The following is a 25,788-nucleotide window of genomic DNA, read 5'->3' as shown; positions in this document are numbered from 1 at the left end:
TGTGTTTAAAATGTAAAACATTACACGACTATTGCAGCACTTTAAGTTTCTCTCAACAAAATAACGTGAGTGAAAATGCCGGAAATATATGGACTGAACCAGGACTAAACCAGATCTGAGCCAGGACTGAAATAAGGACTGAACTCGGAGAACTGAACCAACTCTAAACCAGGTCTAAACCAGAGCTGAACCAGGACTGGACCAGGTCTAAACCAGGACTAAACTAGGACTAAGCCAAGACTAAACCAGAACTGAACCAAGACTAAACCAGGTCTAAAGCAGGTTTAAAGCAGGTCTAAACTAGGACTAAACCAGAACTGAAACAGAACTGAACCAGGACTAAACCAGAAACTTAAACCAGAAACCAGACTAAACAGACCCCAGGTCTAAACCAGGACTAAACCAGAACTGAAACAGAACTGAACCAGGACTAAACCAAATCTAAACCAGGATTTAACCAGGACTAAACCAGGTCTAAACCAGGACTAAACCAGAACTGAAACAGAACTGAACCAAGACTAAACCAAATCTAAACCAGGATTTAACCAGGACTAAACCAGGTCTAAACCAGGACTAAACCATGTCTAAACCAGGACTAAACCATAACTGAAACAGAACTGAAACAGGACTAAACCATGTCTAAACCAGGACTGAACCAGGACTGAACCTGGACTGACCCTGGACTGAACCAGGACTAAACTAGGACTAAACCAGGACTAAACCAGGTCTAAACCAGGACTAAACCAGGACTAAACCAGGTCTAAGCCAGAACTAAACCAGGACTAAACCATGTCGAAACCAGGACTAAACCATAACTGAAACAGAACTGAAACAGGACTAAACCAGGTCTAAACCAGGACTGAACCAGGACTGAACCTGGACTGACCCTGGACTGAACCAGGACTAAACTAGGACTAAACCAGGACTAAACCAGAACTGAACCAGGACTAAACCAGGACTGGACCAGGTCTAAACCAGGACTAAACCAGGACTAAACTAGGACTAAACCAGGACTAAACCAGGACTGTACCAGGACTAAACCAAGGACTGAACCAGCTTCTCTTTGCCCCGTGGAGCGTGGAGTCCTGCGTTGGTCCTTTCACCCGCGGTCACCCAACGGTCTACACTGGCGCACCTCCGGGCCCGTCCAGACATTCGTCACCGTAGCGACGGCGTTTTATTTTAGCGAATTTTAGCGAATTTGTATGAAGAAAAACGAAAAAACCCACCACTTCAGTCCGGGTTAAAAAAGCATTGTGACGCACGTGACTGACATTTGTACCGAGTAAAATATGACCTTTTTTTGTCCTTGCAACGCCGTAACTTTACTGCAATACAGCAAAAAGCAATGTATTACAGTAATTTGTTACTTTTAAAACGCGTTACTCCCAACACTGACAGTGCAGCTTTACGAACTAATCTTCTCTCGTCTCTTCTCTTTCCAGCCAGCCGCACAGTCTCGAAAAAGATCGAAGTCAGAAGAACCACCCCAGCTCCAATAGAACAAGACACCGATTACGAAGACCCCGATTTCGAGACGACACCGGCGCCTACTACCACTACTGCTACTACTACTACAATACCTACTACTACTCCTACTACTACTTCTACGACTCAACGAACTCCTCCGGTGCGTCGGCCTCTGTCCCAAACGAGATCCTACCATAACATTTTTTCGGTTCGAGGGTCTGTTAGAAATCGACCTAGAGGGAAAATAAAGCAAACTACACCTCCAACTACTACTACAACTACTACTACTACTACAACTACTACAACTACAGTCAAACCAACAACTACTACTACAACTACTACTACTACAAAGCCCACGACTACACCCCCAGTCGAGGAAACGACGACGACGGAGAATAACGACGTTTTTGAAGACGAGCGAGAAGCTTTGACAACGGAGACGCCGAGTTTAAAAATCCTGACGCCATCGCCGACGAAAAAAGCCAAACCGGTAAAACGGAGGCCTATAACGATCAGAGTTCACCAAAAACCTGGTTCGACAACAAACCTCTCTTCAAAAACTGAATTCGTCCCCCGTAGTTCACACGTTAAAACTACTACAACTCCTCCTACTACTACTACAACGACGACTGCTGCTACTACTACGACTACTGCGGTTCCAGATAGTAATAAAAATGTATATGGTGTATCGATACAGAGTAATTCGCAGCCAGAAAAGACGGCGATTTCGAGCAGGGGTGGTACGGTAAGAGGTGCAGGTGGGTTTGCGTCAAGGTACGGTCTTAATCGAAGGAATCCTAACTTTTCGTTTAGAGGTAATTTGTCTAGAAATGGGTACAATCCAGTGCTGTCCAGTGCGAATTTCCCAAGCAGGGGTCAAAGTAACGTACAAAATGGGTTTAGTAATAAAGACAGTAGTTTAAAGGGAAATGATCCAACAAGAGGAGTTTCTGTTTTAAGTCGGCAAGAGACTTCGGACGGTTTGTACGTCGAGAAACCGGCGAACGCGCAGGAAACGTTGCAAAGCGGCACTACGATATCGAAAACTAGTTCCGGTTCGCAAAGCGGGTCGGAGGGTTTGACGAACGTGAAACCGGTCGACAGTTCTCGGTCTGGTTCAAATGCAGAAAGGTATTCGAAATCAGATGAAAATTCCAGGCATGTCTCAAGGAACAACGGAGAAAGAGGCGATGACAGATACGCCCGAGGTAAAGTGGATTCAGGTTCAAGTTCAAAAGCTATTTCGGAATCGACGAAAGTAGACATAGAGCATATAAGAAACGCCAAAAATCACAGAAATGTTGACAGCGGTGGCAAAAGTTATGAAACGTCAAACTCCAGGACTCAAGTGGAAAAGAGTGTTTCACAACCCAGAACGAACAGCAGGTCCTCAAATACGGATTCGGCGAAATCAGATGATACTGAAAATTCAAATTCGAGAAATTATGACAGAGAAAGTGACAGCAAAAAATACGAAACGTCAAACCCCAGGACGCAAGGGGAAAGGACTTCTTCACAATCCAGAATTCATAGTAGCTCCTCTATTTCGAAATCTGACGAATTAGATAATACGAAAAATTCTAGACAAAATTTTGGTCAAGACCGTGATAGCGAAAAACTTGAAACTTCAAGCTCTAACACTCACATTTCAGAAGGAGAAAAGTCAGCTTTACAATCCAGAACGCACTCTTCAGTTTCAGAATCTTCAAAATCGGAAAATTCAAATGACAATTCCAAACAGGCAACAAATCAAAATGAAGAAAATCATGAGAAACCAATTTCAAATTCCAGGACGCAAATTACCGAAAGCGAAAGAACTGGCTCACGAGCTCAGGGAAGAATTAGCTCATCACTTTTGGAAAAATACCCCTGGCTAGCGACCCGATTCCCGCATAGATTCGGATCATCTGCGAAATCAACAACTTCTGTTTCGAGTTCTAGACAGGATTCGAGAACTTCGCCATCAAGGACAAATTCTTCATCCGTCGGAGCGGCGAGACCGATTTCAAGAGGTATGCCAACTCGAGTTTCAGGGGCAACAGGCGCGGCAGGCGTGTCTATAATTCAGGAGACAAGACCAGCAAACGAAGAAAATAAAAACGTTCCCAAATCGGAATCTTTTAAAAATAATATCGGGATTGAACCGGTAAAGCCTTTTGTAAATAAAGGAATTAGCGAAACAACAAGGCAACAGACTACCTCAACAAGCTCTACCCATTCGAACGGACGTACAAATTCCGAAGTTACGGACAACGAAAGCCACGAAAGGGACGACGGCGAAGAAAATAACGAGAAATCTGATCGAAAAAATCCAGAAACTCAGAGTAAAAACACTGACGGCGAAGAAGGAAGCAACAGTAGGACAGTTCCATCGTCAACATTAAGAAGACCAAACACAGGAAGCAATGGTAGAATACGATCTTCTCTTTTGCAAAATAGACAATTTGGGAGTAGATTTTCTGTTAAACCGGCACAAACCGACGCAAAACCAGCTTTGACCAGCTCTGATAGTAACAATGTCAACGGGAATTCCCTAACCAGGACGGGTGGGTTGGTGCCCGCCGGTGGAACTTCTCCCGGAGAGGGCGTAAGAGTGCCGGGAGGGAGGACGCGGTACCCGATACGAGGAAAGCCAGTCAACGGCGGAGGCGTGTACAAGCCAGGCAGTGGAAACGGTAAGTTCATGTGTAAATTGTAACACGTTTAACTGCGTATTGGTTCATTAAAGGTGCTGTACCTGATTTTTACTGTGTTAAAACATGAAAAACAGAACTACCATGTTTTTCGGATTATAAGTCGCTCCGGAGTATAAATTGCACCAGCCAAAGAATGCATAATGTATAAGAAAAAAAACACCTATAAGTCACACCGGACTATAAGTCTCACTTTTTGGAGGAAATTTATTTTGTAAAAATCAGAGACCAGGAGCCCACATTACGTCTTGAAAGTCAAGTTCTAGTAATAACAATAGAACAGAGAACAACAGACTGTTAACGTCACATATGAACAGTTCTTCAGATAAACTATAACATAAACAACAGAACAGAACAAGTTTAACAAACTCTCCATCTCACTCCAAATCACTAAATCCATTCAATTCTTCATCCTCGGTGTCACTTCTGAGCAACTCCTCGAACTCCAGAGGTAAACAGAGCGTCGCTGTGTAGCTGTCGTCAGACTCAGCTTCAGGTCCAGTTAGAATTATTCGGGTCTTTCTGAATCCCGACAGGATGGTTTCGGTGTCACTGAAGTCCAGACTTTATCAATCCATCCAATCACTTCCAGGAAAGTTTCATGGTGCATCCTCCCAGTTCTCGTGAAGCTGTGTTCTCCATCCCTGCTTTCCACCAGTCTCTCACAAGTTTCTGTCTCGCTCCAAACTTTCTTTCTGCTGCTCGATTATCGTTTTCAGCTGCATATTTCACTACTTGCAGCAGGACAGCAGCTCTTTCTGAAAGAGACATGCGCAGTAGAGTAAAGTGACAGTGGTACAGGAGTAGCACAAAAGCCTAGAGCGCCCTTTCGTGGTTGTCAGTGTGAAAATTTTAATATATAAGTAGCATCAGAGTCGCAGGACCATTCAAACCATGAAAAAAGTGTGACTTATTGTCCGAAAAATACGGTAGTTCATCTTAAAGGTTCTATATTACACAAAATTGACTCTCATGAGATTTAAACCACATTATAATGTTGTTACCTTATCAAAAAAAAAAAAAAAGCCTGGAGTTGTGTTTTGTTTCATTCACATGTTTTAGTAACCCTTTATTATTAGTCTGTCTACATCTTCAAAAGCTCAAAATGCTCTGTTCCACCTTGTGATGCAATGTAGTTGTAATTTTCAAATGGACTTTTCACCTTTTACCTTCTGTTCAGTAGAGATCTGCAGTTCCAGGGCTGAAATTATCCAAATAATTCCAGTGAAGGTTTGTGGAGTTTAAAATGTGGCCATACCAGTTTATCAAAGTCTGATCCTGTCAGATCTCAGAAGCTCAGTGTGGTTGCCCTTAGGCTTTTCCACACAGGTGCCACAGGGGCTGCTCAGTGCCTTAGGCAAGACACTTCTTACTGTGTGATGAATAATGCTCACTGCTTCTTGTGACTGAATAATGATGTCTTTGTGAAAACTGTGGTATAAGCACTATATATATACTTACTTAATTACTAAAAACAATGGAGCACTTCTTGTTTTACCACATCACGAGGTAGAACAGAACTGTGTTTTCAGTTTGAGATAAGAACTCCACCTTGCCTAAGATGCAGGGTGTTGTGTGTGCCAAAACATCAAGGTCTGTTTGCAAAAAAAACTCACAATAGATGTAAGAGTTATAAACCCCTTTAAAGTTTTGCAGTTTCCAGTTAACTTATGTTCAGTCTCTTATTTTATGCACAAGAGCATCCTAATTATGTCACCACAATAATATTTGCAAATTTTTGGAAATGCGGAATTGAGACAAAAAAACCTTAAAATTGTTATAAACACTTTTTATTAGGATAAAATTGTAAAATAAATACATAAGCTTAATTGTGCTCAAACTTAGGTTGTTAAGACAATGTGCAAACAGTTACTAGTTAATGCACAATAGGCAGGGAAATAGCATAATTATAACTCTAAAACTGCACATAGGATGCAGGTTTGTGTGCAAATTAAAACTGCACATAGGCTTAGGAATGTGCAATAATATAAACTGCACAAACTGTTTGCAGTGTCCAAAGTTATTCCTCTCTTACCTTATGCATTAATTATTCACCAAATGAATTGCACATTTTGCACAGAGCGGATTGAGGGAATGTGCTTGCTTAATCAATTATTAACATAGCAATATTTGCTAGGAATAATTATAACTAAAAAACTAGCACATAGGCTTAGGGAATGTGCAATAATTATAACTAAAAACTGCACATAGGCTTAGGGAATAATATAAATAAAACTGCACATAATAAATGGCTGCACATAGGGGGAATGTGCAATAAATTAATTACTAAAACTGCACATAGGCTTAGGGAATGTGCTAATTAATAGGCTAAATATATGCACTATTTAAACGTGCAATAATTAAACTGTGCAATAATCCTTAGGAATGTGCAATCAATTTATAATAACTAGCAAAAAAGGCTTAGGGTGCATATAAATAACTAAAACTGCACATAGGCTTAGGGATGCATAATTACTACAATGGTGCAAAAATAATAAACTGCAGGTTGCCTGTTATTTATATTTTATGGTGTTTGTTTATTGTGTGCTGCTTTGTGTTGTGTTGTGTCCTGTTTTTTGATAAAACATGTTACCCCCTGTCCCAAGACAAATTTCTCCCATGGGAGACAATAAAGGATTATCTTATCTTATCTTAAGATAAATACATGGTAAAAAGTCGAATATAGGACCTTTAAGTTGTGTATTGTTTAGTCATTAAAGGTGCTTAAAATGCGAAAAACAGAACTAGTTTGCAGAATTATTCCTTACTTACTTATTCACCACCATCAGTTTATAAACACTTTTCAGAACAGAGCAGAGTGGAGCGTAGATGTTGCATGACGTTAAAGCTAAAGACACCTGGATGATAAAATGCTTTCTAATTTGATGCAGGCAGGTACAGGGCCTCAAGATGTGTATTTCTGATTTATTCATTGTTAAGTGTTTTTGTTTGTGTTGATGGATTAGACAAAAATGGACGACCAAACCTGACAACAGCTGAGGATAAAGAGCCTGTGACGTTGGACGAGTCGAGTAAAGTGAACGGTCAGAGGTATATCACAGGGCCGGATGGGATCAAATGGGTAAGGATTGAGTAAAATCGTGTACGAACAATCAGAGGCTGTGTTTCGATGAGAATAGAAAAGACGGGGTTAGGGCTGAACGATTTAAGAAAGAAAATTAATTGTGATTTTTTTGCAGATATTGTGATTTTCGAAAAGATTTGCGAAAGTTTTAGTGCACGTGAACATTTGCAAACATCACAGAAACTTACATCATACCAGAGTCCTGCACCGATGATTTGCCGCTGGACCGTTTGCGCACATTTGTTTACGTTTTACAATTTTACACGTTTTTCATTTGCATAAACTATAAATGCTGATAAAAACAGCTCCGTTCAGCTTCTGTCGGACTAAAGGACACGACTCAGTGGAATATGAGTGTTCTTTTCTGTGACAGAGGATGTGCTGATGATGGTGAGTCTGTAATGTGTTTCTATCGCGTTGGAGATGGTTCCATAACCCATAAATCAGGCCCCGTCCACACTCGTACGTATTCGAGTCGTTTTCGTTGTGGATGCAGTGTTCGTCCACACTAATTCGATTGAAAACAGCTCCAGAGACGGAACGATCTGGTGCCGCCAGCTCCCACGAATTCATCTGAGTACAGATCTGAAGCGGAACTGTGTGGACGCTTGAAAACGCTGATACGCTGATGTAGGTCTGTGCGCCGCGAAGTATTTCACCGCCAAAACGCTAAGAGGCTAGAATATATGTCCATTCATATATACAGTCTGTGTGTACGAGCTGCAGATGTATAATCTCTGAAAAGTTTAACATGAACCATCTCCAATGCAATAGAAGCACAGAACAGACTCACCATCAGCAGAACACCCCTCTGTCACAGAAAGAACACTCATATTCCACTGAGTCGTGTCCTTTAGTCCGACAGAAGCTGAACCGCATCAGCGCACAATAGCGAACTGTTTTTTGAGCGCTCAGTGTTAAACAAATTAGACATGCGGTTTTAAGTTTTGTTTCTGTAAAACATAAACAAATTTGCTCAAAGCTTTGTGGATAGGGAAGGCTTGCGGACACAGAAACGATGTGTCTGGACGCAAATCGTTTCTGATACGGTGATTCTGTGATTCGCTTTCAATGTAGACGTAGCCTCAAAAACACGGTGACAAGAGGACAGTGGCAGTGTACGTTGAGTCGACGCAAAACTAAACTTCGCCCTTTAAAAACGCGGCTATGACACTCCCAAAATCATGTTGTTTGAAATCGCGATTTTCGGTCCAAATCGATAGATCATTCAGTCCTAGACGGGGTATTACACTTCGATGGGGTATTAACTACAAACACATAACATATTTGAATCACCACGTTACCTTTTATTGTTTTGAAAATGCTATATTTAAGAAGTTTAAGAAGTTTCTTTGACGCTCTGAGCATACTAACCATTAGAGGTAGTGTCAAAATCCAAATATCGACTATCAACCTTAACTCTCCAGGATAGGCCGATATTTTTCCTTTAAACACAAAGCTTTATACTAAAATACAAAAAGGACGCTGTACAGAATGTAAAAATGTGGTAGTTTTTAAGCTAGTAATGAAAACAAAAGATTGTAGAACATCCCCAGCGCGGTGTCTCTGCAAACTATCAATTGTCTCCTTGTCTTATTTCAGCTGGTGGACTTGGAGAGAGGTCTGCTCATGAACTCAGAAGGACAGGTTCTTCAGGACTCACAGGGCAAGCCCAGGAGAGTGGTGCTGGGAGACGACGGCCGCACCATATTTGGTCGGGTTTTTGTATTTTTATTAGATCAACTGTACTGAGAGCCAATTTTTTTCTGCTTCATTGTATTTAGTCTGTTTCTTACATTGTTCTTTGTGTCTCCAGACATGGCAGGCAGTCCTCTGGTGAACGAGGACGGCGTGGCTCTGTTTGGACACGGCAGAGACAGTCGTCCTGTGGTCAACCCCAAAGACAAGATGCTCACGTTGGGAGGGAAACCTTTACTGGGCCTGGATGTACCCAAACGCAAAACTACTACTACTACTACTACTACTACAACTACCACCACTACTACTACAACAACCCCAGCTCCTACTACAACTACAACTACAACTGTAGCTCCTACAACAGAGTGGACCTCTCCTCCATTCCCAACATGTCCACCAGGAACCTACTCCAAAACCGATCAATACGGACACCCCGAGGTGGATGAAGAAGGAATACTGGACTGTTACCCCATCGAAGGTACAGCAAAAACACCTTCTGCACACTAACTGACTTGAAAAAATAATATATTTATCTTGGATATAAAATATTTGTTACATGTTTGTGTCAACATTGAGCCATATAACTCTTCTGTTTCCATTGTTCCTCATCAATCTGTTAAAAAAGACACATCTGATACACTGAAAACAAACTGGGAATGACACATGGACACACAGAGACTAGGGCAGCACCAAAAAAAAGGGTATTAGTCGATGCTGTTATTGCCCCCCCCCCCCCCCCCAAAAAAAAAAAAAAAAAAAAAAAATATATATAATATATATATATATATATATATATATAAAATGTGTTTCTCACCTTCCACGGTGGTTGGTCTCTCACCCTCATTGAGCTCGGGTCCTCTACCAGAGGCCTGGGAGCTTGAGAGTTCTGCGCAGTATCTTTGCTGTTCCCAGTACTGCACTTTTCTGGACTGAGATGTCCGTTGTTTTTCCCGGTATCTGTTGTAGCCACTCTTCCAGTTTGGGGGTTACAGCCCCGAGTGCTCCGATCACCACAGGCACCACTGATGCCTTTACTTTCCAGGCTCTCTCCAGCTCTTCCTTGAGCCCTATATATATATATATATATATATATATATATATATATATATATATATATATATATATATAAATCAATATTGGTCCATGCCGATTAAAGCTGGGCATCATTAAGAAGTTGCCAATATGATACAAACCTCGATACATAGGCCACGTTACCATAAAGATGTTGATACAGTGCACTTGCGATCAAATCGATTTGATATGGTTCAAACATAATCACTTATATAAAGTCATATATAAGTCTTTGTTAAGCCACGACCTGTGGTTTTGTTGTGAATAACACTGGTAGCATTGATGCTGGACGTACATTGTGTGTTATTTTCGATCGTTTCACTCAGTCCCAGCTCAAACTGTACGACCAAATTGCAGGGTTTAAAACACTATGCAAATTACTTCAACAGAGCGAAACCCTCACGAGAGGCGACTGGATTTCAAACAGGTTTGATATTCTTGCAACCTCCAATTGCCGATCAGGAGCTGGTCGTGAGGTATTAATCAGTTCTCTTTACCCCGTGTTACTACACGAAGCATGACACACGATTAAGCTAAAACTCGGCCAAATCCCAAAAACAAAGAAATGAAAAAAATTGTCTCAAGGGCCAAAAATCGCACAGTGTACGCCCGGCTTTAGAGCTATACTGATCGAGTACTGTATCCATCAATATTTTTACTTTTAAGTATCTGCCAGCACCCGATACTAACTTAATACCAGTGTAGGGATGGAAAATGGCATTTATTTCCATTAAAACACAGTTAACTTATTACAACAGAGCTCCAATTGTGTTGCAACTGTTATTTAAGACCTTTGTGTGAATAAAAATACAAACATTATGAGACATTCTTGATCTTATTACATCCATTTAAAGGCCAAACCAGGATATCGGTTGAACTGATATCATCAAACCAATATATGATCCAGCAAATTTTTCACTATCAGCACCAACATTCACCACCAGTATTGCCTAACTCCACATACCACGGCCACTTTGTGGTGAGCAAACCACACAAACGGTTCAATATCCTCCTATTTGATTCTTTGTGAAGACCCAAACTGTTCTGTTTCCTGCCTTTCCCGCAGACTGACAGCTCTGCTCTGGGGTTTGTGATGGGGCACAGTGGAGTGAGGGGTTTGAATGGAGTGTCTATGTGAAACCATCAAACCACAGCAGCAGGGACGTGAGCTGGTGCTGCTTTAATAATATGTCTTGCCCATAGAACTGTAATAAAATCTGGAGGATGAATCCAAGATGGTGCTGTATTGTTTTCAGTGGCCTGTGCTCACTGGCACATGGGCCCAAAAAACATTTTCCCTTACGCATTTACCTCCTCAGTACAGCCGAGCTCCTCCCACCCGTGTGACGTCTGTAATGAACATGGCGTGGAGCGTTTGGACCAATCAGAGTGAGAGCTGCTCTGCTTAAAAAGTTTATGTTGTGAAAATAGAAATGAATCCCTACAAAATTCGACCTTTGTGAAAGTTGTCGATGCCCTGTCAATTCTTTCTGGGCCCAAACTCCCGGGAGCTGAAGCAGAAGTGTTCAAGACATAAGGCTGCACTGTTTCTTGCTTGAATAGGTTAACAAACAAAGGCAAAAAAAAGTCATAGACGCAGTGTTACAAAGTCTTACTGCATGGAGCGTCTTAAAACGTGAGAGAGCACGTCTTTGGGTGGAGTTTGGGACGGGCTTGTTAACATTCTGTTGGGCCCAGACTCGAACAGGGGAGTGTTGCAATTGCGCGTTTTGGTCAGTTTAGGGAAGTAGGCTAAAGAAAATATGGTAATGGCGACAACTAGATGGTGCCCCAGAGAGTATTTCAGAAGTAATTTGCCTTTTGGACGCACTCGCACTCAACTTTACATCGCAGTAACCAAGACAGTGCGTATACATGCACCATGACTAAAAACACGATCGTAACTGAGATACTGACTGTCCTGACTCGTTAGAAACAATGCTCACCAGATCAGATGTAACACGCTCGCAGACTGGCACGCTGTTACTGTTCCCTCCTTGCGTTTCGTCGTTGTTGAGTTTTGGCTCTGAAGACGCACATTGAACAGAATTTTAAAACCCTTTGTGGCCCCCCGAGCCGAAACGTTTGCCCACCCCTGTTATAGATCCATGGTCTTGCCTCAGTATAGATATATTGTATAAGCAGGAAAATTATAATTGTACAGTGTTTTATTGTCTGTTAATCAGGAAGTGCGTGGCTGGCATGCTAGTTGGGGTTAGATTTACTGCAACTGGCCTCAAAAAGCGCTGATAAACTCATGGTGTGAATGCTTGTAATGCATAACTGTTGCACCACTGCCAGTGTTGGGAAGGTGATTTAAAATGTAATCCCCTACAGATTACAGATTACACACCCCAAAATGTAGTTTGTAACGTAATCCATTCAATTACTTGAAGTGAGTAATGTAATCTAAATACTTGGGATTACTTGATTTTCTGTAGAGAAGCAAAGACTCGGAAATCTTCACATAAGATGTTTTCTCTGCTAAAAGAAAATAAGCCCAGACTTTCCTTAACCGTCCTGTTTTAGAGCTGATTTAGCCCTAGTTTAAACCTGGTTTAGTCCTGTTTTAGACCTGGTTTTAGACCTGGTTTAGACCTGGTTTTAGACCTGGTTTAGACCTGGTTTTAGACCTGGTTTAGACCTGGTTTTAGTCCTGGTTTAGTCCTGTTTTAGACCTGGTTTTAGACCTGGTTTAGACCTTTTTAGACCTGGTTTTAGACCTGGTTTTAGACCTGGTTTTAGACCTGATTTTAGCCCTAGTTTAGACCTGGTTTAGACCTGGTTTAGACCTGGTTTCCTGTTTAGACCTGGTTTAGTTTAGCCCTGGTTTAGTTTTAGAACCTGGTTTAGTAGACCTGTTTTAGACCTGGTTTTAGACCTGGTTTAGTCCTGTTTTAGACCTGGTTTAGACCTGATTTAGCCCTAGTTTAAACCTGGTTTAGTCCTGTTTTAGACCTGGTTTTAGACCTGGTTTAGTCCTTTTTTAGACCTGGTTTAGTCCTGGTTTAGACCTGGTTTAGATCTAGTTTAAACCTGGTTTTAGACCTGGTTTAGTGTCCGGCAATGAGTGGAATTACCAAAAAAATAAAAAATAAAAATAAAAAGGGATGTAGCCCAAAATGTGAAAACAGGAAAACCGCCGTGTAATCCATTTATTTCAACAAAGTAACCGTAATCCAATTACTACTCATTGAAACAGTAACTGTAACTGAATACAGTTACTCATAATTTGTACTCTGATTACGTAACTCCAGTACATGTAATCTGTTACTCCCCAACACTGACCACTGCAAACTGTTTTAAATGAACTAGTTCTGTTTTTCTCATTTTTAAAGCCCTATTCTCGTGGGTTTCCCTGGTAAATTGTAATAATTACGAACGTCATCTGTGTTTCTAGTCCCGTGTGAATTTTCCATGTAAAAATTCCCCCAAATTTTACCTTCTGTAATTCTCCAAACTCAAAGGTCTTCAGGTTATTCTAGTCCTGTGCAAACGTCTGTAAATTGAAGCTTTTAGTGATTGAAAACGTCTTTTATTTTAAATATTAGGTCCAAATACAAATTAAATCAACAATATTTATTCTCCACGGACTAAACTCTAAATCCAGCTTTGTTTTTGCTCAATTAAAAACTAAACAACATAAAACAAACTGAATTCAAAGGTTCTTGCTTTGTTTCGGTGTGTTTATCAGTCCAACATTTCGGAGTAAAGTGCGTAAAAACATGTAGTTTACTGACACTGCTTCTCTCGTGTGAATGGACACAAAAAATAAAGACGTCGTGGGGTAATCTGTGCACGACAGCGTCACTAATTCAAGGTTCAAGGTTCTTTATTTGTCATTCGAACATGCGAGAGAAACACATGACAGAACGATTATGTGTTCCTCAAGGCCCAACGATTAACAGAGATAAAAACGACAATAAATAAGCAATATTAAAAAGTACATCAGGAGCATTTAGAAGTTCCAACAGACAAGTACAAGTTGGTTTTAGGAGCACGTATCTATGGCTACGTTCACACTGCAGCTTGAAGTGACCCAAATCCGATTTTTTGGCCCCTATGTGACCTGTATCTGATCTTTTAATGACAGTCTGAACGACACAGATCAGATTTTTTTCAAATGTGACCCAGGACACTTGGATATGTGGTCCTGAAAACCGATACATATCTGATCTTTTGACATGCGACTTCAGTGTGAACGGCCAAAGCGCATGAATCCGACAAGCCACAAACGTCACTATTCTGCGCTGAAGTAGGCGAAAATTGTTAATGAACTCCGTGTCACTGAAGTGAAGCACATCACCACTCACCACTCTTGGCTCCGTCTCCACATCCACACGTTCCTTTCAAAACACCACGGCCAAAAACCTCGTCCTTCTCCTTCTCAATCTCCTCCTTAAAACAAGTAAGTTGTTCATGTTCTGGCTCCGGTACGAGAGGAACTTTAAAATCTCCAGGTGCTCAATGCTGCGTCCATGTTTGGACAACTTCCGTAAACACAGAGACGCTCGCTGCGGTTGACGTCGTCGTGTCTCCAGTGTCACATGTGGGACACTTTCGGGCCGTTTAATGTTCACACTGGAGTCACACATACAAGTCGCATTTAATTGGAAATGTGAACGACCTCGCAGAAACATCGGATTTCACAAAAAAATCCGAATTGAGCGTTAAGCCCTGCAGTCTGAACGTAGCCTAATTGACCTGGGTCGTATTTGACAAAAATCCAGTCTGTGTGGTTCAGACTGTCATTAAAAGATCAGATACAGGTCACATAGGCGCCAAAAAATCAGATTTGGGTCACTTCAGGCTGCAGTGTGAACGTTGCCATAGAGAGGCAGCCTAAGTGGGAAGTCAGTTTGTACCGTTCAAAAGTCTGACAGCCTCAGGAAAAAATCTGGACTTCAGCCGAGATGTTCTGGCTTTGCTGCTCCCCAGAGGCCAGAGGGACAAACGAGGGGTCCCCCGTGATCCTGGAGGTTCAGCTGATGGGTGTAAATACATATAAGATTTGGGGCAATACATATAAGACGAATACAAAGCCAATCTTTACCCTACAAAAAAAGGCAATAAGAGCAATCACATTATCAACTTATAACGAACCAACCAATGCATTATTTATAAACCTTCAAACGCTGAAATTTTATGATTTAGTCTTTACCTTTACACTCTTAAAATCATGTTCAAAGTAAACAACAATCTCCTGTCGAAATCGTTACAGAACATGTTCAAAATCCGAAAGAGCCGATATGAGCTCAGAGGCACGACCGTGTTTATTAAAAAGAAAATCAGAACAAACATTATGAAATTTTGTAAATCTGTTAAAGGGGTGGAGCTCTGGAACAACTGTACAGAAAACCTCAAATTGTGCACCACTTTCTTTCACTTCATAAAGAAGTTTAAATGTTTAACTCTGGACAGAAACATGAAATATGAGACTTAGTTTGTGCTGTAGAACTTTGTTGTTCTGTTACTGATTAGCTTGTTTCTTCCTGCTGTATTTTTGAAGATGAACTGGTGTCAAGATGAAGCTCTGACAAAGGAATAAAGGGTAAAGGGCATAATAAGCTTAAGCTTCAGCCTGCACCTTTTCGGTCTGTATATGTTAAATATGACTGTTTATGAATTAATGTCAAAATATACCTGTGACCGAAATAAATAAACTGAGTCTTCCTGTCCCGGGCTGAGCAGTGGCCACATCTGTCTAATTGTGTCTATGGGTTTTTTGCTGAATCGTGCTAAAATTTAATAAATAGTTAAAGGCGCATTCTGTAACTTTTCTGGTGGAGAGTCTGTCATTTGCTTGTTTCCATGAATACGTCATTCCTCTGCCCAGATTATTCCACAGTATGACATTAAACAGCTCTGCATTTATTAGATCAGAGGTGGTTTTATCGCTCAAAAACAGACATTCTCTTCACAGATCTGACTTGTAACTTGGTCTGGTTTGGTCTCTATGAAGATTAAGACATTTAAAACCGTTCCAGACGATGTAATAACATAAGGTGACCAGATTTTCAAAATAAAAAACTGAGACATCCTCGGTTTGTGGTGGTTGGAAATAATAAAATTGTAAAACGAGCGCGTAATTAACGAGAATTTTTCTGCACTCAGCACTAACGCGAGTCAGTACAGTCACATTTTCTTTGTGTTTTGGTCGTTTTTAAGCAGCTTTTCTGTATTTCACGTAAACAAATGACAATATACGCCTTTTTTTACTGTTGGCAGTGATAAAATTGGGCAAAAATTGGGCGTTTCTTGTATGAAACTGGGACAAATCAGTGGTTTTGGATAAATCTGCTGGGACAGGGGACACAGGGCTCAAAACTGGGACTGTCCCGGGTAAATGGGGACGTCTGGTCGCTCTACAATAACATGTTCATGGAGAAAAGCATTTGACGGAAAAGTTACACAGTGCACCTTTAAAGATAAGTCCAAATCCAAACAGAACCCACAGTGGAGAGTTTTAAGTCTCGTCTTAAAACCCACTTTTACCGCGTGAGTTGTGTGGTCCTTTGTGTCTTTTATTTATTTTATTTTATTTGAGTTTTATTGTTTTAGGACAAATTTTGGCAGTTTATCTTTTTGTTGTCTTCATTTTACGATCTCTGTGCGGCACTTTAGAAGCTGCTTTGTTTGTAGTGTTATAAAACTAACCGATTACTGTAATGTGTGGCTTTTTGGGGAATAAATGTGATGTTTTACTCGGTACAAATGTCAGTCACAAAGCTTTTTTAACCTGGATTGAAGTGGTGGGTTTTTCTTCGTACAAATTCGCTAAAATCACAGCGACACCAGCAGCGGCGAAACGCCAGATACACGCTCCGAGATTCCAAGTTCCAGTCCAAGATTAGTCCTGGTTTGGTCCTAATTTAGGTCTGGTTTAAACCTGGTTTAGTCCTTGTTTAGACCTGGTTCAGGTCCTGGTTCAGTTTTGGTTTAGTCCTTGGTTCAGTCCTGGTTTAGACCTGGTTTAGTCCTGGTTTAGACCTGGTTCAGTTTAGTCTGGTTTAGACCTGGTTTAGTCCTGGTTTAGTTTAGACCTGGTTTCATTAGTCTGGTTTAGACCTGGTTTAGTCCTGGTTTAGTCCTGGTTCAGTCCTGGTTTCAGCTCTGGTTTAGACCTGGTTTTAGTCCTGGTTTAGTTCAGTCCTGGTTTAGTTAGACCTGGTTCAGTTACTGGTTTAGACCTGGTTTAGTCCTAGTTTAGTCCTGGATTAGACCTAGTTTAGTTCTGGTTTAGTCCTGGTTTAGTCCTGGTTCAGTCCTGGTTTAGACCTTGTTCATTACTGGTTTAGACCTGGTTTAGTCCTAGTTTAGTCCTGGATTAGACCTAGTTTAGTCTGGTTCAGTCCTGGTTTAGTTCCTGGTTTAGTTCCTGGTTTAGTCCTGGTTTAGTCCTGGTTTAGTTTCTGGTTTAGTCCTGGTTCAGTCCTGGTTCAGTCCTGGTTCAGCTCTGTTTAGACCTGTTTAGTTCTGGTTTAGACCTGGTTTAGTCCTGGTTTAGTCCTGGTTTTAGTCCTGGTTCAGTCTGGTTCAGCTTTGGTTCAGTTTTGGTTCAGTTCTGGTTCAGTTCGGGTTGAGCTCTGGTTTAGACCTGGTTTAGTCCATGGTTCAGTCCTGGTTTAGTCCTCAGTTCAGTCCTGGTTTAGACCTAGTTTAGTCCTGGTTTAGTCCTAGTTTAGTCCTGGTTCAGTCTGGGTTCAGCTTTGGTTCAGTTTTGGTTCAGTCCTGGTTCGGTCCTGGTTCAGCTCTGGTTTAGTCCTGATTTAGTCCTGGTTTAGACCTAGTTTAGACCTAGTTTAGTCTTAGTTTAGTCTTAGTTTAGTCCTCGGTTCAGTCCTGGTTCAGCTTTGGTTTAGTTCTGGTTTAAACCTGGTTCAGTTCTGGTTTAGTCCTGTTTCAGTCCTGTTTCAGTCCTGTTTAGTCCTGGTTTAGTCCAGTGTTTGTTTATAAAATGTGCTATAGAAATAAAGTGGATTTGGATTTAGATGATACTGACAACATGTTAAAAAGTAAAAAAAAACTTCAACAAAAAGTCCACAAAAACAATTCATACTTGAGTAGAGACACTTTAGTCCTTAGAAAGACAAATTTTGTGATTTTGAGGCATAAAAAAATATTAAAACAAGCCACAAACTGAAGCCATCTACATAAAAAAATAAGCGTGTGGTCTTTAGTCTAATTATAGGTTTGTTTATAGGTTGTTTGTTTTTTTTTTTAGTGGCTTTTTTTGAGGTAGGCAGAGCGCAGAACCGGTTTAAATTTTACAATCATCCCTAAAACTAATCCCGTGCAAAAGGGCAGTAAAAAAATCCCGCAGCCTTTAAACAGACTGCAGACGCTCAGATGCACAAGTCAGTCATTCTGGTTTATTCTGAGTCAAAACTATGCAGAGCGTGTTTGAAGTGAAAGTCGACTCCTAAAAGCCAAATCCTTTTGTCTTCCGCTGAAATGTCCCAGACGTTTTAAAACTTCTGAATGTTAAAAGTACGTGGAAGTCTTGTACAATTATCCCCGGACAATTGTTATTCTAAACCGGAGTTAAATTAGATCCCGACACTGTGTTTCTCTCGTAGGAACAGAACTTGCGGGTTTCTTACGCAACGATTTGGTTTTTAATAAAATAGAGCAGAAAATTTGAAATGTGGGTCCAGGTTTTAACGTTAAAATAAATCAGAATAATGAATGAAATATTATTAATACAATGTTTTTTGGATATTGAAAATGTTATTGAAAAGTGAAATCTGTATAGCATTTGTTTTTCAATGTAAAACCAAAAATAAGAAAACGAAAAAAACAACAATTTTCTTCATTATTTGTCTCCAAAACCAAAATGAAAAAATGGAAAACAATTCTTTTTTTTTTTTTTTTTCAGTTTTTGATTTTTTGTTTAAATAAATTATGGAAAAATAATGGTTTCTCGACGTAAACTGAGATGCCGGACTGAACCAGAACCAGACCGGGATTGAGACCCGGACTTAGACCGGGACCGGACCAGGACTGAGTCCAGGACCAGACCGGGACCAGGACTGGACCGGGACCAGACCAGAACTGAAACCAGGACTGAGACCGGGACTGAGACCAGGATTGAAGTTGGGATCAAACCAGAACCAGACCGTGATTGAGACTGGGACCAGACCAGGACTGAGACCAGGACTGAGACTGGAAACAGGACCAGGACTGACACCAGGACCAGACCAGGACTGAGGCCAGGACCAGACCAGAACTGAAACCAGGACTGAGACAGGGACCAGACCGGGACCAGACTGGGACTGAGACCGGGACTGAGACCGGGACTGAGACCGGAATTGAGGCCGGGATCAAACCAGGACCAGACCGTGACTGAGACCGGGACCAGACCGGGACTGAGACCAGGACCCGATCGGGATCTGAGACCGGGACTGAGACCAGGATTGAGGTTTTGATCAAACCAGAACCAGACCGTGATTGAGACTGGGACCAGACCAGGACTGAGACCAGGACTGAGACTGGAAACAGGACCAGGACTGAGGCCAGGACCAGACCAGAACCAGACCGCGATTGAGACCTGGACCAGACCAGAACTGAAACCAGGACTGAGACCGGGACCAGACCGGGACTGAGACGGGGACTGAGACCGGGATTGAGGCCGGGATCAAACCAGGACCAGACCCTGACTGAGACCGGGACCAGACCGGGACTGAGACCAGGACCCGATCGGGATCTGAGACCGGGACTGAGACCGGGACTGAGACCGGGACCAGACCAGAACTGAGACCAGGACTGAGATCGGGAACAGGACCGGGACTGAGGCCGGGCCTAGACTGGGACTATGACCAGGATTGAGTCTGGGACCTGAAAAGGACTGAAAAGAGTTTAGTCCTGGTTCAGTCCTGGTTTAGTCCTGGTTTAGTCCTGATTCAGTCCTGGTTCAGTCCGACATCGCAGTTTAAGTCACGTAAACAGGAAATGGCCTTTATCCATTTTTTTCCATTCTTCATTTAAACACAAAATCGAAAACTGAAAAAACAAATCGTTATCTGTTTTTTTTCATTTGGTTTTGGAGACAAATAATGAAGAAAACAGTTGTTTTTTCATTTTCTTATTTTTGATTTTATATTGAAAAACAAACGAACAAATGATACACAGATTCAGTCATTGTTTGCCTCTTATATCATATTTCAGCGTCAATTCGTTATTTAAAGAAAGTGAGTATGACAAATTTTAAACATGTTTCAACAAAATAAAGGTGTTTTCTTAAATTTTATTCGTCAAATAATAATTTCTTTGTACAGTTGATAATAGATATAATTCCATAGCTTGATGTCATGATTTCCAGACAGGACTTAAAAAAAATGTCCAAATTGTGAAATTTTTAAAAATATTTTTAGTAAAATCTTGTGTGTTTTTGTGAAATTAATAGTCTGATTTATCAAAGGCACTTCAACTATTTAGTTTTATGTAACGTTCACATGTTTTCAAAATTGTTCATTCATATTTCGAGTTGCTTCTTCTAACGTAAATAATTTATGTTTTGTGTTTTTCTCTTGCAGAGGAATCTTCAGGGATGGAAGACTTCGAGAAAGGTATTTATCAAGATTATTATTATTATTTTTCATGTAGTGGTCATTTTCACTTATCTTTTACCTTTTGTTGAGTCGAGATTAGCATTTCCAGGGCATAAATGATCCAAATGATTGTAGTGAAAGTGTATGGAGTTTAAAAACACAGTGGAGCACCTTTATTTGTTTTCTGTTCAAGAGAAGAACTCAGTCTAAATATGCAGGATTTGTACGTTAAATATGTGTGAATGAAACAAAATAAAAGTGAAAAAATGGCCGATTATGAAGTATGAAAGCTTTCGGAAATATTTTTGTGCATGTTTGTCTGTAGTTGAGAATAAAATAAATATTCGTAAACTCTCGATTGAATCCAGTCGTACGTAAAATGTGTTGTGTGTGTTTTATCCGTCAGAATATGAATTGAAAAGATACGACGTCAAGAATTACAAATCACCAAATGAAAATTTACGATTATGATTCACAGACGCGACTCGAATGTCAAAAGTACGTGATCGCATACAGACTGAGCCAGGACTGAACCAGGACTGAACCAGGACTAAACCAGGACTGAACCAGGACTGAACCAGGACTGAACCAGGACTGAACCAGGACTGAACCAGGACTAAACCAGGACTGAACCAGGACTGAACCACTGAACAGGACTAAACCAGGACTGAAACCAGGACTGAACCAGGACTGAACCAGGACTGAACCAGGACTGAACCAGGACTAAACCAGGACTGACAGGACTGAACCAGGACTGAACCAGGACTGAACCAGGACTAAACCAGGACTGAACCAGGACTGAACCAGGACTGAACCAGGACTGAACCAGGACTAACCAGGACTTGAACCAGGACTGAACCAGGACTAAACCAGGACTGAACCAGGACTGAAACCAGGACTGAACCAGGACTGAAACAAGGACTGAACCAGGACTGAAACCAGGACTGAACCAGGACTGAACCAAGACTGAAAGAAGACTAAACCAGACTGAAACCAGGACTGAACCTGGACTGAACCAGGACTGAACCAGGACTGAACAGACTGAAACCAGAACTGAACCAGGACTGAACCAGGACTGAACCAGGACTGAAACAAGACTAAACCAGGACTGAACCAGGACTGAACCAGGACTAAACCAGGACTGAACCAGGACTAAACCAGGACTGAACCAGGACTGAACCTGGACTGAACCAGGACTAAACCAGGACTGAACCAGGACTGAACCAGGACTGAACCAGACTGAACCAGGACTAAACCAGGACTGAACCAGGACTGAACCAGGACTGAACCAGGACTGAAACAAGACTGAACCAGGACTAAACCAGGACTGAACCAGGACTGAACCAGGACTGAACAAGACTAAACCAGGACTGAACCAGGACTGAACCAGGACTAAACCAGGACTAAACCAGGACTGAACCAGGACTGAAACAAGACTAAACCAGGACTGAACCTGGACTGAACCAGGACTAAACCAGGACTGAACCTGGACTGAACCAGGACTGAACCAGACTGAACCAGGACTAAACCAGGACTGAACCAGGACTGAACCAGGACTGAACCAGGACTGAAACAAGACTGAACCAGGACTAAACCAGGACTAAACCAGGACTGAACCAGGACTGAAACAAGACTAAACCAGGACTGAACCAGGACTGAACCAGGACTAAACCAGGACTGAACCAGGACTGAACTACAACTATTTGTACTGACTAAAGCATAATCGTAAATTTTAATTTTCAAATACACAAGCCAAGTCTTACTCCACAGAAGATGATGTCCCAAAGCTTTTTTAAAAATGTATTTTTAAATAACATTTCGTCAAAAAAGCCTTCGTCAGATCATTTTTTCTTGCTTTTGGACCACAGTACAAAAATGAAACAAAACAAAACGCAGAAGATAATATAATATTGACGGTTTGAGTTTAAATCTGGACTGAATTAGAAATGAAACAAGGTGTAAAAAAATAAGAAAAAATATAAATATAAATCAAATATTTCAAGTGTTAAAGCGGGAATAATGTACAAAATCGACTTTCTGGAGCTGGTCCTTCATCAAAAAATACGCTTGAAGATGTTTGACACGACATCCATGCATGTTTGAGTGTTTTTGTGGTCTTTTCCGGGTCTATTTGAACCCTGCTTACATGAATCTCTCTAAATATAACTTTGACTGGACACATGAGAAAGGAAACAATAACAACATGGTTTAAAGTTCTGGAAAGTTGATTTTACAGGATCACAAGTCAGATTACATGTACCGGAGTTATGTAATCAGAGTACAAATTATGAGTAACTGTATTCAGTTACAGTTACTGTTTCAGTGAGTGGTAATTGGATTACAGTTACTTTGTTGAAATAAATGGATTACACAGAGGGATTTTACTGTTTTTACATTTGGGGCTAAATGCTTTTTTTTTTTTCTTGGTAATTCCACTTATTGCCGGACACTGAACCAGGTGTAAACTAGATCTTAACCAGGACTAAACCAGGACTAAACAGGACTAGACAAGGACTAAAACCAGGACTAAACAGGCCTAAACCGGACTAAACCAGGACTAAACCAGGACTAAACCAGGACTAAACCAGGACTAAACCAGGACTAAAGGACTAAAAGGACTAAAACCAGGACTAAACCAGGACTAAAACCAGGACTAAACCAGGATTAAACCAGGACTAAAACAGGACTAAACCAGGACTAAAACAGGACTAAACCAGGAATAAACCAGGACTAGACAAGGACTAAAACCAGGATTAAACCAGGACTAACAGGACTAAACCAGGACTAAAGGACTAACAGGACTAAAACCAGGACTAAACCAGGACTAAACCAGGACTAAACCAGGACTAAGGATAAACTAAAACCAGGACTAACAAGGACTAAAACCAGGACTAAACAAGGACTAAAACCAGACTAAACCAGGACTAAACCAGGATTAAACCAGGACTAAAACCAGGACTAAACCAGGACTAAACTAAAACAGGACTAAAAGGACTAAAACCAGGACTAAAAACCAGGACTAAACCAGGACTAAAAAACCAGGACTAAACCAGGACTAAACCAGGACTAAACCAGTTAAACCAGGACTAGACAAGGACTAAACAGGACTAACCAGACTAAAAGGACTAAACCAGGACAAACCAGGATAAACAGGACAGGACTAAACAAGGACTAAACCAGGACTAAAACCAGGACTAAAACCAGACAAACCAGTGGGACTAACCAAGACTAAACAATAAAACCAGAACTAAACCAGGACACCGTGGCAGCACGGTGGCTGAGTGGCTAGCACTCAGGCCTCACAGCAAGAAGGTTCTGGGTTTGATCCCCGGGCCTTTCTGTGTGGAGTTCTGTGTCTGGATGCGTTTCCTCCGGATGCTCCAGTTTCCCCCATCAACCCAAAACATGCTCCAGGTCTCCAAGAACAGTTGATAGTCAAGGTCAATTAAATACAATCAATCAATGAACCTGTCCAGGCACTGGTGCTAGTGGTTACACACTTCACCCTCATTGCCTAGTATGAAAGTGGTGTGTGTGTGTGTGTGTGTGTGTGTGAGTGTTGGTGATGGTCAGAGGGATCGTTAGCGTCGATTGGCATGGCAGCCGCGCCTCTGTCAGTCTGCCCCAGGGCAGCTGTGGCTACAACAGTATCTTACCATCACCAGGTATAGAGTGAATGAATAATATCTGCTGAATGTAATGATCTGTAAAGTGTTTGTGACAAAAATGTCTGTGAAAAGCGCTATAGAAATGGGGACTTACTTACTTACTAAACCAGGACTAAACCAGGACTAAACCAGGACTAGACCAGGTCTAAAGCAGGACTAAATTAGGACTAAAGCAGGTCTAAACCAGGATTTATCAGGACTGAACTAGGTCTAAACCAAGTCTAAAACAGGATTTAACAGGACTAAACCATGACCGTGTCTCCTCCTCCTATATGTTTAAATACTAATATGTTTAAAGACTCGGCCTTTTCATTTTCTTTTAGCAAACAATGTGAAGATTTCCTCGTCTTTTCTTCTCTACAACAAATCAAGTAATCCAAAGTATTCAGATTACGTTACTCACTTTAAGTAATTTAATGGATTACGTTACAAACTACATTTTGGGGTATGTAATCTGTAATCTGTAGGGGATTACATTTTAAAAGTCACCTTCCCAACACTTCCCTCTCCTCTACGCTCTTTGTTTACAGGGTCTCGATTCTACATGTGTTTACTGTCTGTCCACGTTGTTCTTCTTCTTCTCTCTTTCCCCCTCTTTTTCCTTCCCTCCTTTAGCCCCCGTTCATCCCAATCTCCGTACATCTCCCCGTTGTTTGATTTGGTGCTGGTTCATAGCTGGAGCTTTGGAGAGATTTCAGGACAGGCTGGTTTTGATCGCGTTTTATACCAAAGTCTTGGACGTCCTCGTGCATGCGGACAACATTACTAACCCGAAGAGAATGCTGCTGGCTCGTTATTTTTATTTTACACTTGTTTTTTGCCCCTTTTTAACTGTGTTTTTGTCTTTGAAGACATAAATGAATAAAAGGTATTCCGGCTGAGTCAGTGTGTAGTCCTCCAAATGTTACGAATTAGAAAAGATGTTAAAAGATGCGATGTGTGTTTGAGTTTAAATGGTCCTATATTAAAAAATCGATTCTTATGAATTTAAGTCGTGTTATAATCCTGTTATCTCGTCAAAAACAGACCTGGAGTTGTGTTTTGTTTCATTCACACATGTTTAGTATCCAGTGTTGGGGAGTAACAGATTACATGTACCGGAGTTACGTAATCAGAGTACAAATTATGAGTAACTGTATTTGATTACAGTTACTTTGTTGAAATAAATGGATTACACGGCGGTATTTTCCTGTTTTCACATTTGGGGCTATATCCCTTTTTTTTCTTGGTAATTCCACTCACTACCGGACACTAAACCAGGTCTAAAACCAGGTCAAAACCAGGTCTAAAACCAGGTCTATACCAGGACTAAACCAGGACTAAACTAGGTCTAAAACCAGGTCTAAAACCAGGTCTAAAACCAGGTCTAAACCAGGTCTAAAACCAGGTCTAAAACCAGGTCTAAAACCAGGTCTAAAACCAGGTCTAAACCAGGTCTAAACCAGGTCTAAACCCAGGTCTAAACCAGGTCTAAACCAGGTCTAAAACCAGGTCTAAACCAGGTCTAAACCAGGTCTAGGTCTAAACCAAGTCTAAACCAGGTCTAAACTAGG

At 41.1% G+C, this 25,788-nt stretch overlaps 1 protein-coding gene across 1 annotated transcript in view; it reads left to right on the top strand.

The window, feature by feature from the left end:
• Positions 1-25,788, top strand: part of fndc1 (fibronectin type III domain containing 1) — a 181,549-nt gene that overhangs the window by 61,312 nt on the left and 94,449 nt on the right. The window contains exons 10-15 of the mRNA XM_055149766.1: positions 1,446-1,546; positions 3,212-4,145; positions 7,130-7,245; positions 8,851-8,962; positions 9,065-9,424; positions 20,553-20,585. Coding sequence (XP_055005741.1) covers positions 1,446-1,546; positions 3,212-4,145; positions 7,130-7,245; positions 8,851-8,962; positions 9,065-9,424; positions 20,553-20,585 — 1,656 coding nt within the window. The remainder of the gene's footprint in view (positions 1-1,445; positions 1,547-3,211; positions 4,146-7,129; positions 7,246-8,850; positions 8,963-9,064; positions 9,425-20,552; positions 20,586-25,788) is intronic.

This window comes from Boleophthalmus pectinirostris, unplaced genomic scaffold, assembly GCF_026225935.1.
Source record: "Boleophthalmus pectinirostris isolate CB_2022bp ecotype Guang Dong unplaced genomic scaffold, ASM2622593v1 HiC_scaffold_13, whole genome shotgun sequence".
Taxonomy (NCBI): domain Eukaryota; kingdom Metazoa; phylum Chordata; class Actinopteri; order Gobiiformes; family Gobiidae; genus Boleophthalmus; species Boleophthalmus pectinirostris.
Note: the sequence above shows the minus strand (reverse complement) of the source record. Positions and strands in the feature narration are given on the sequence as shown.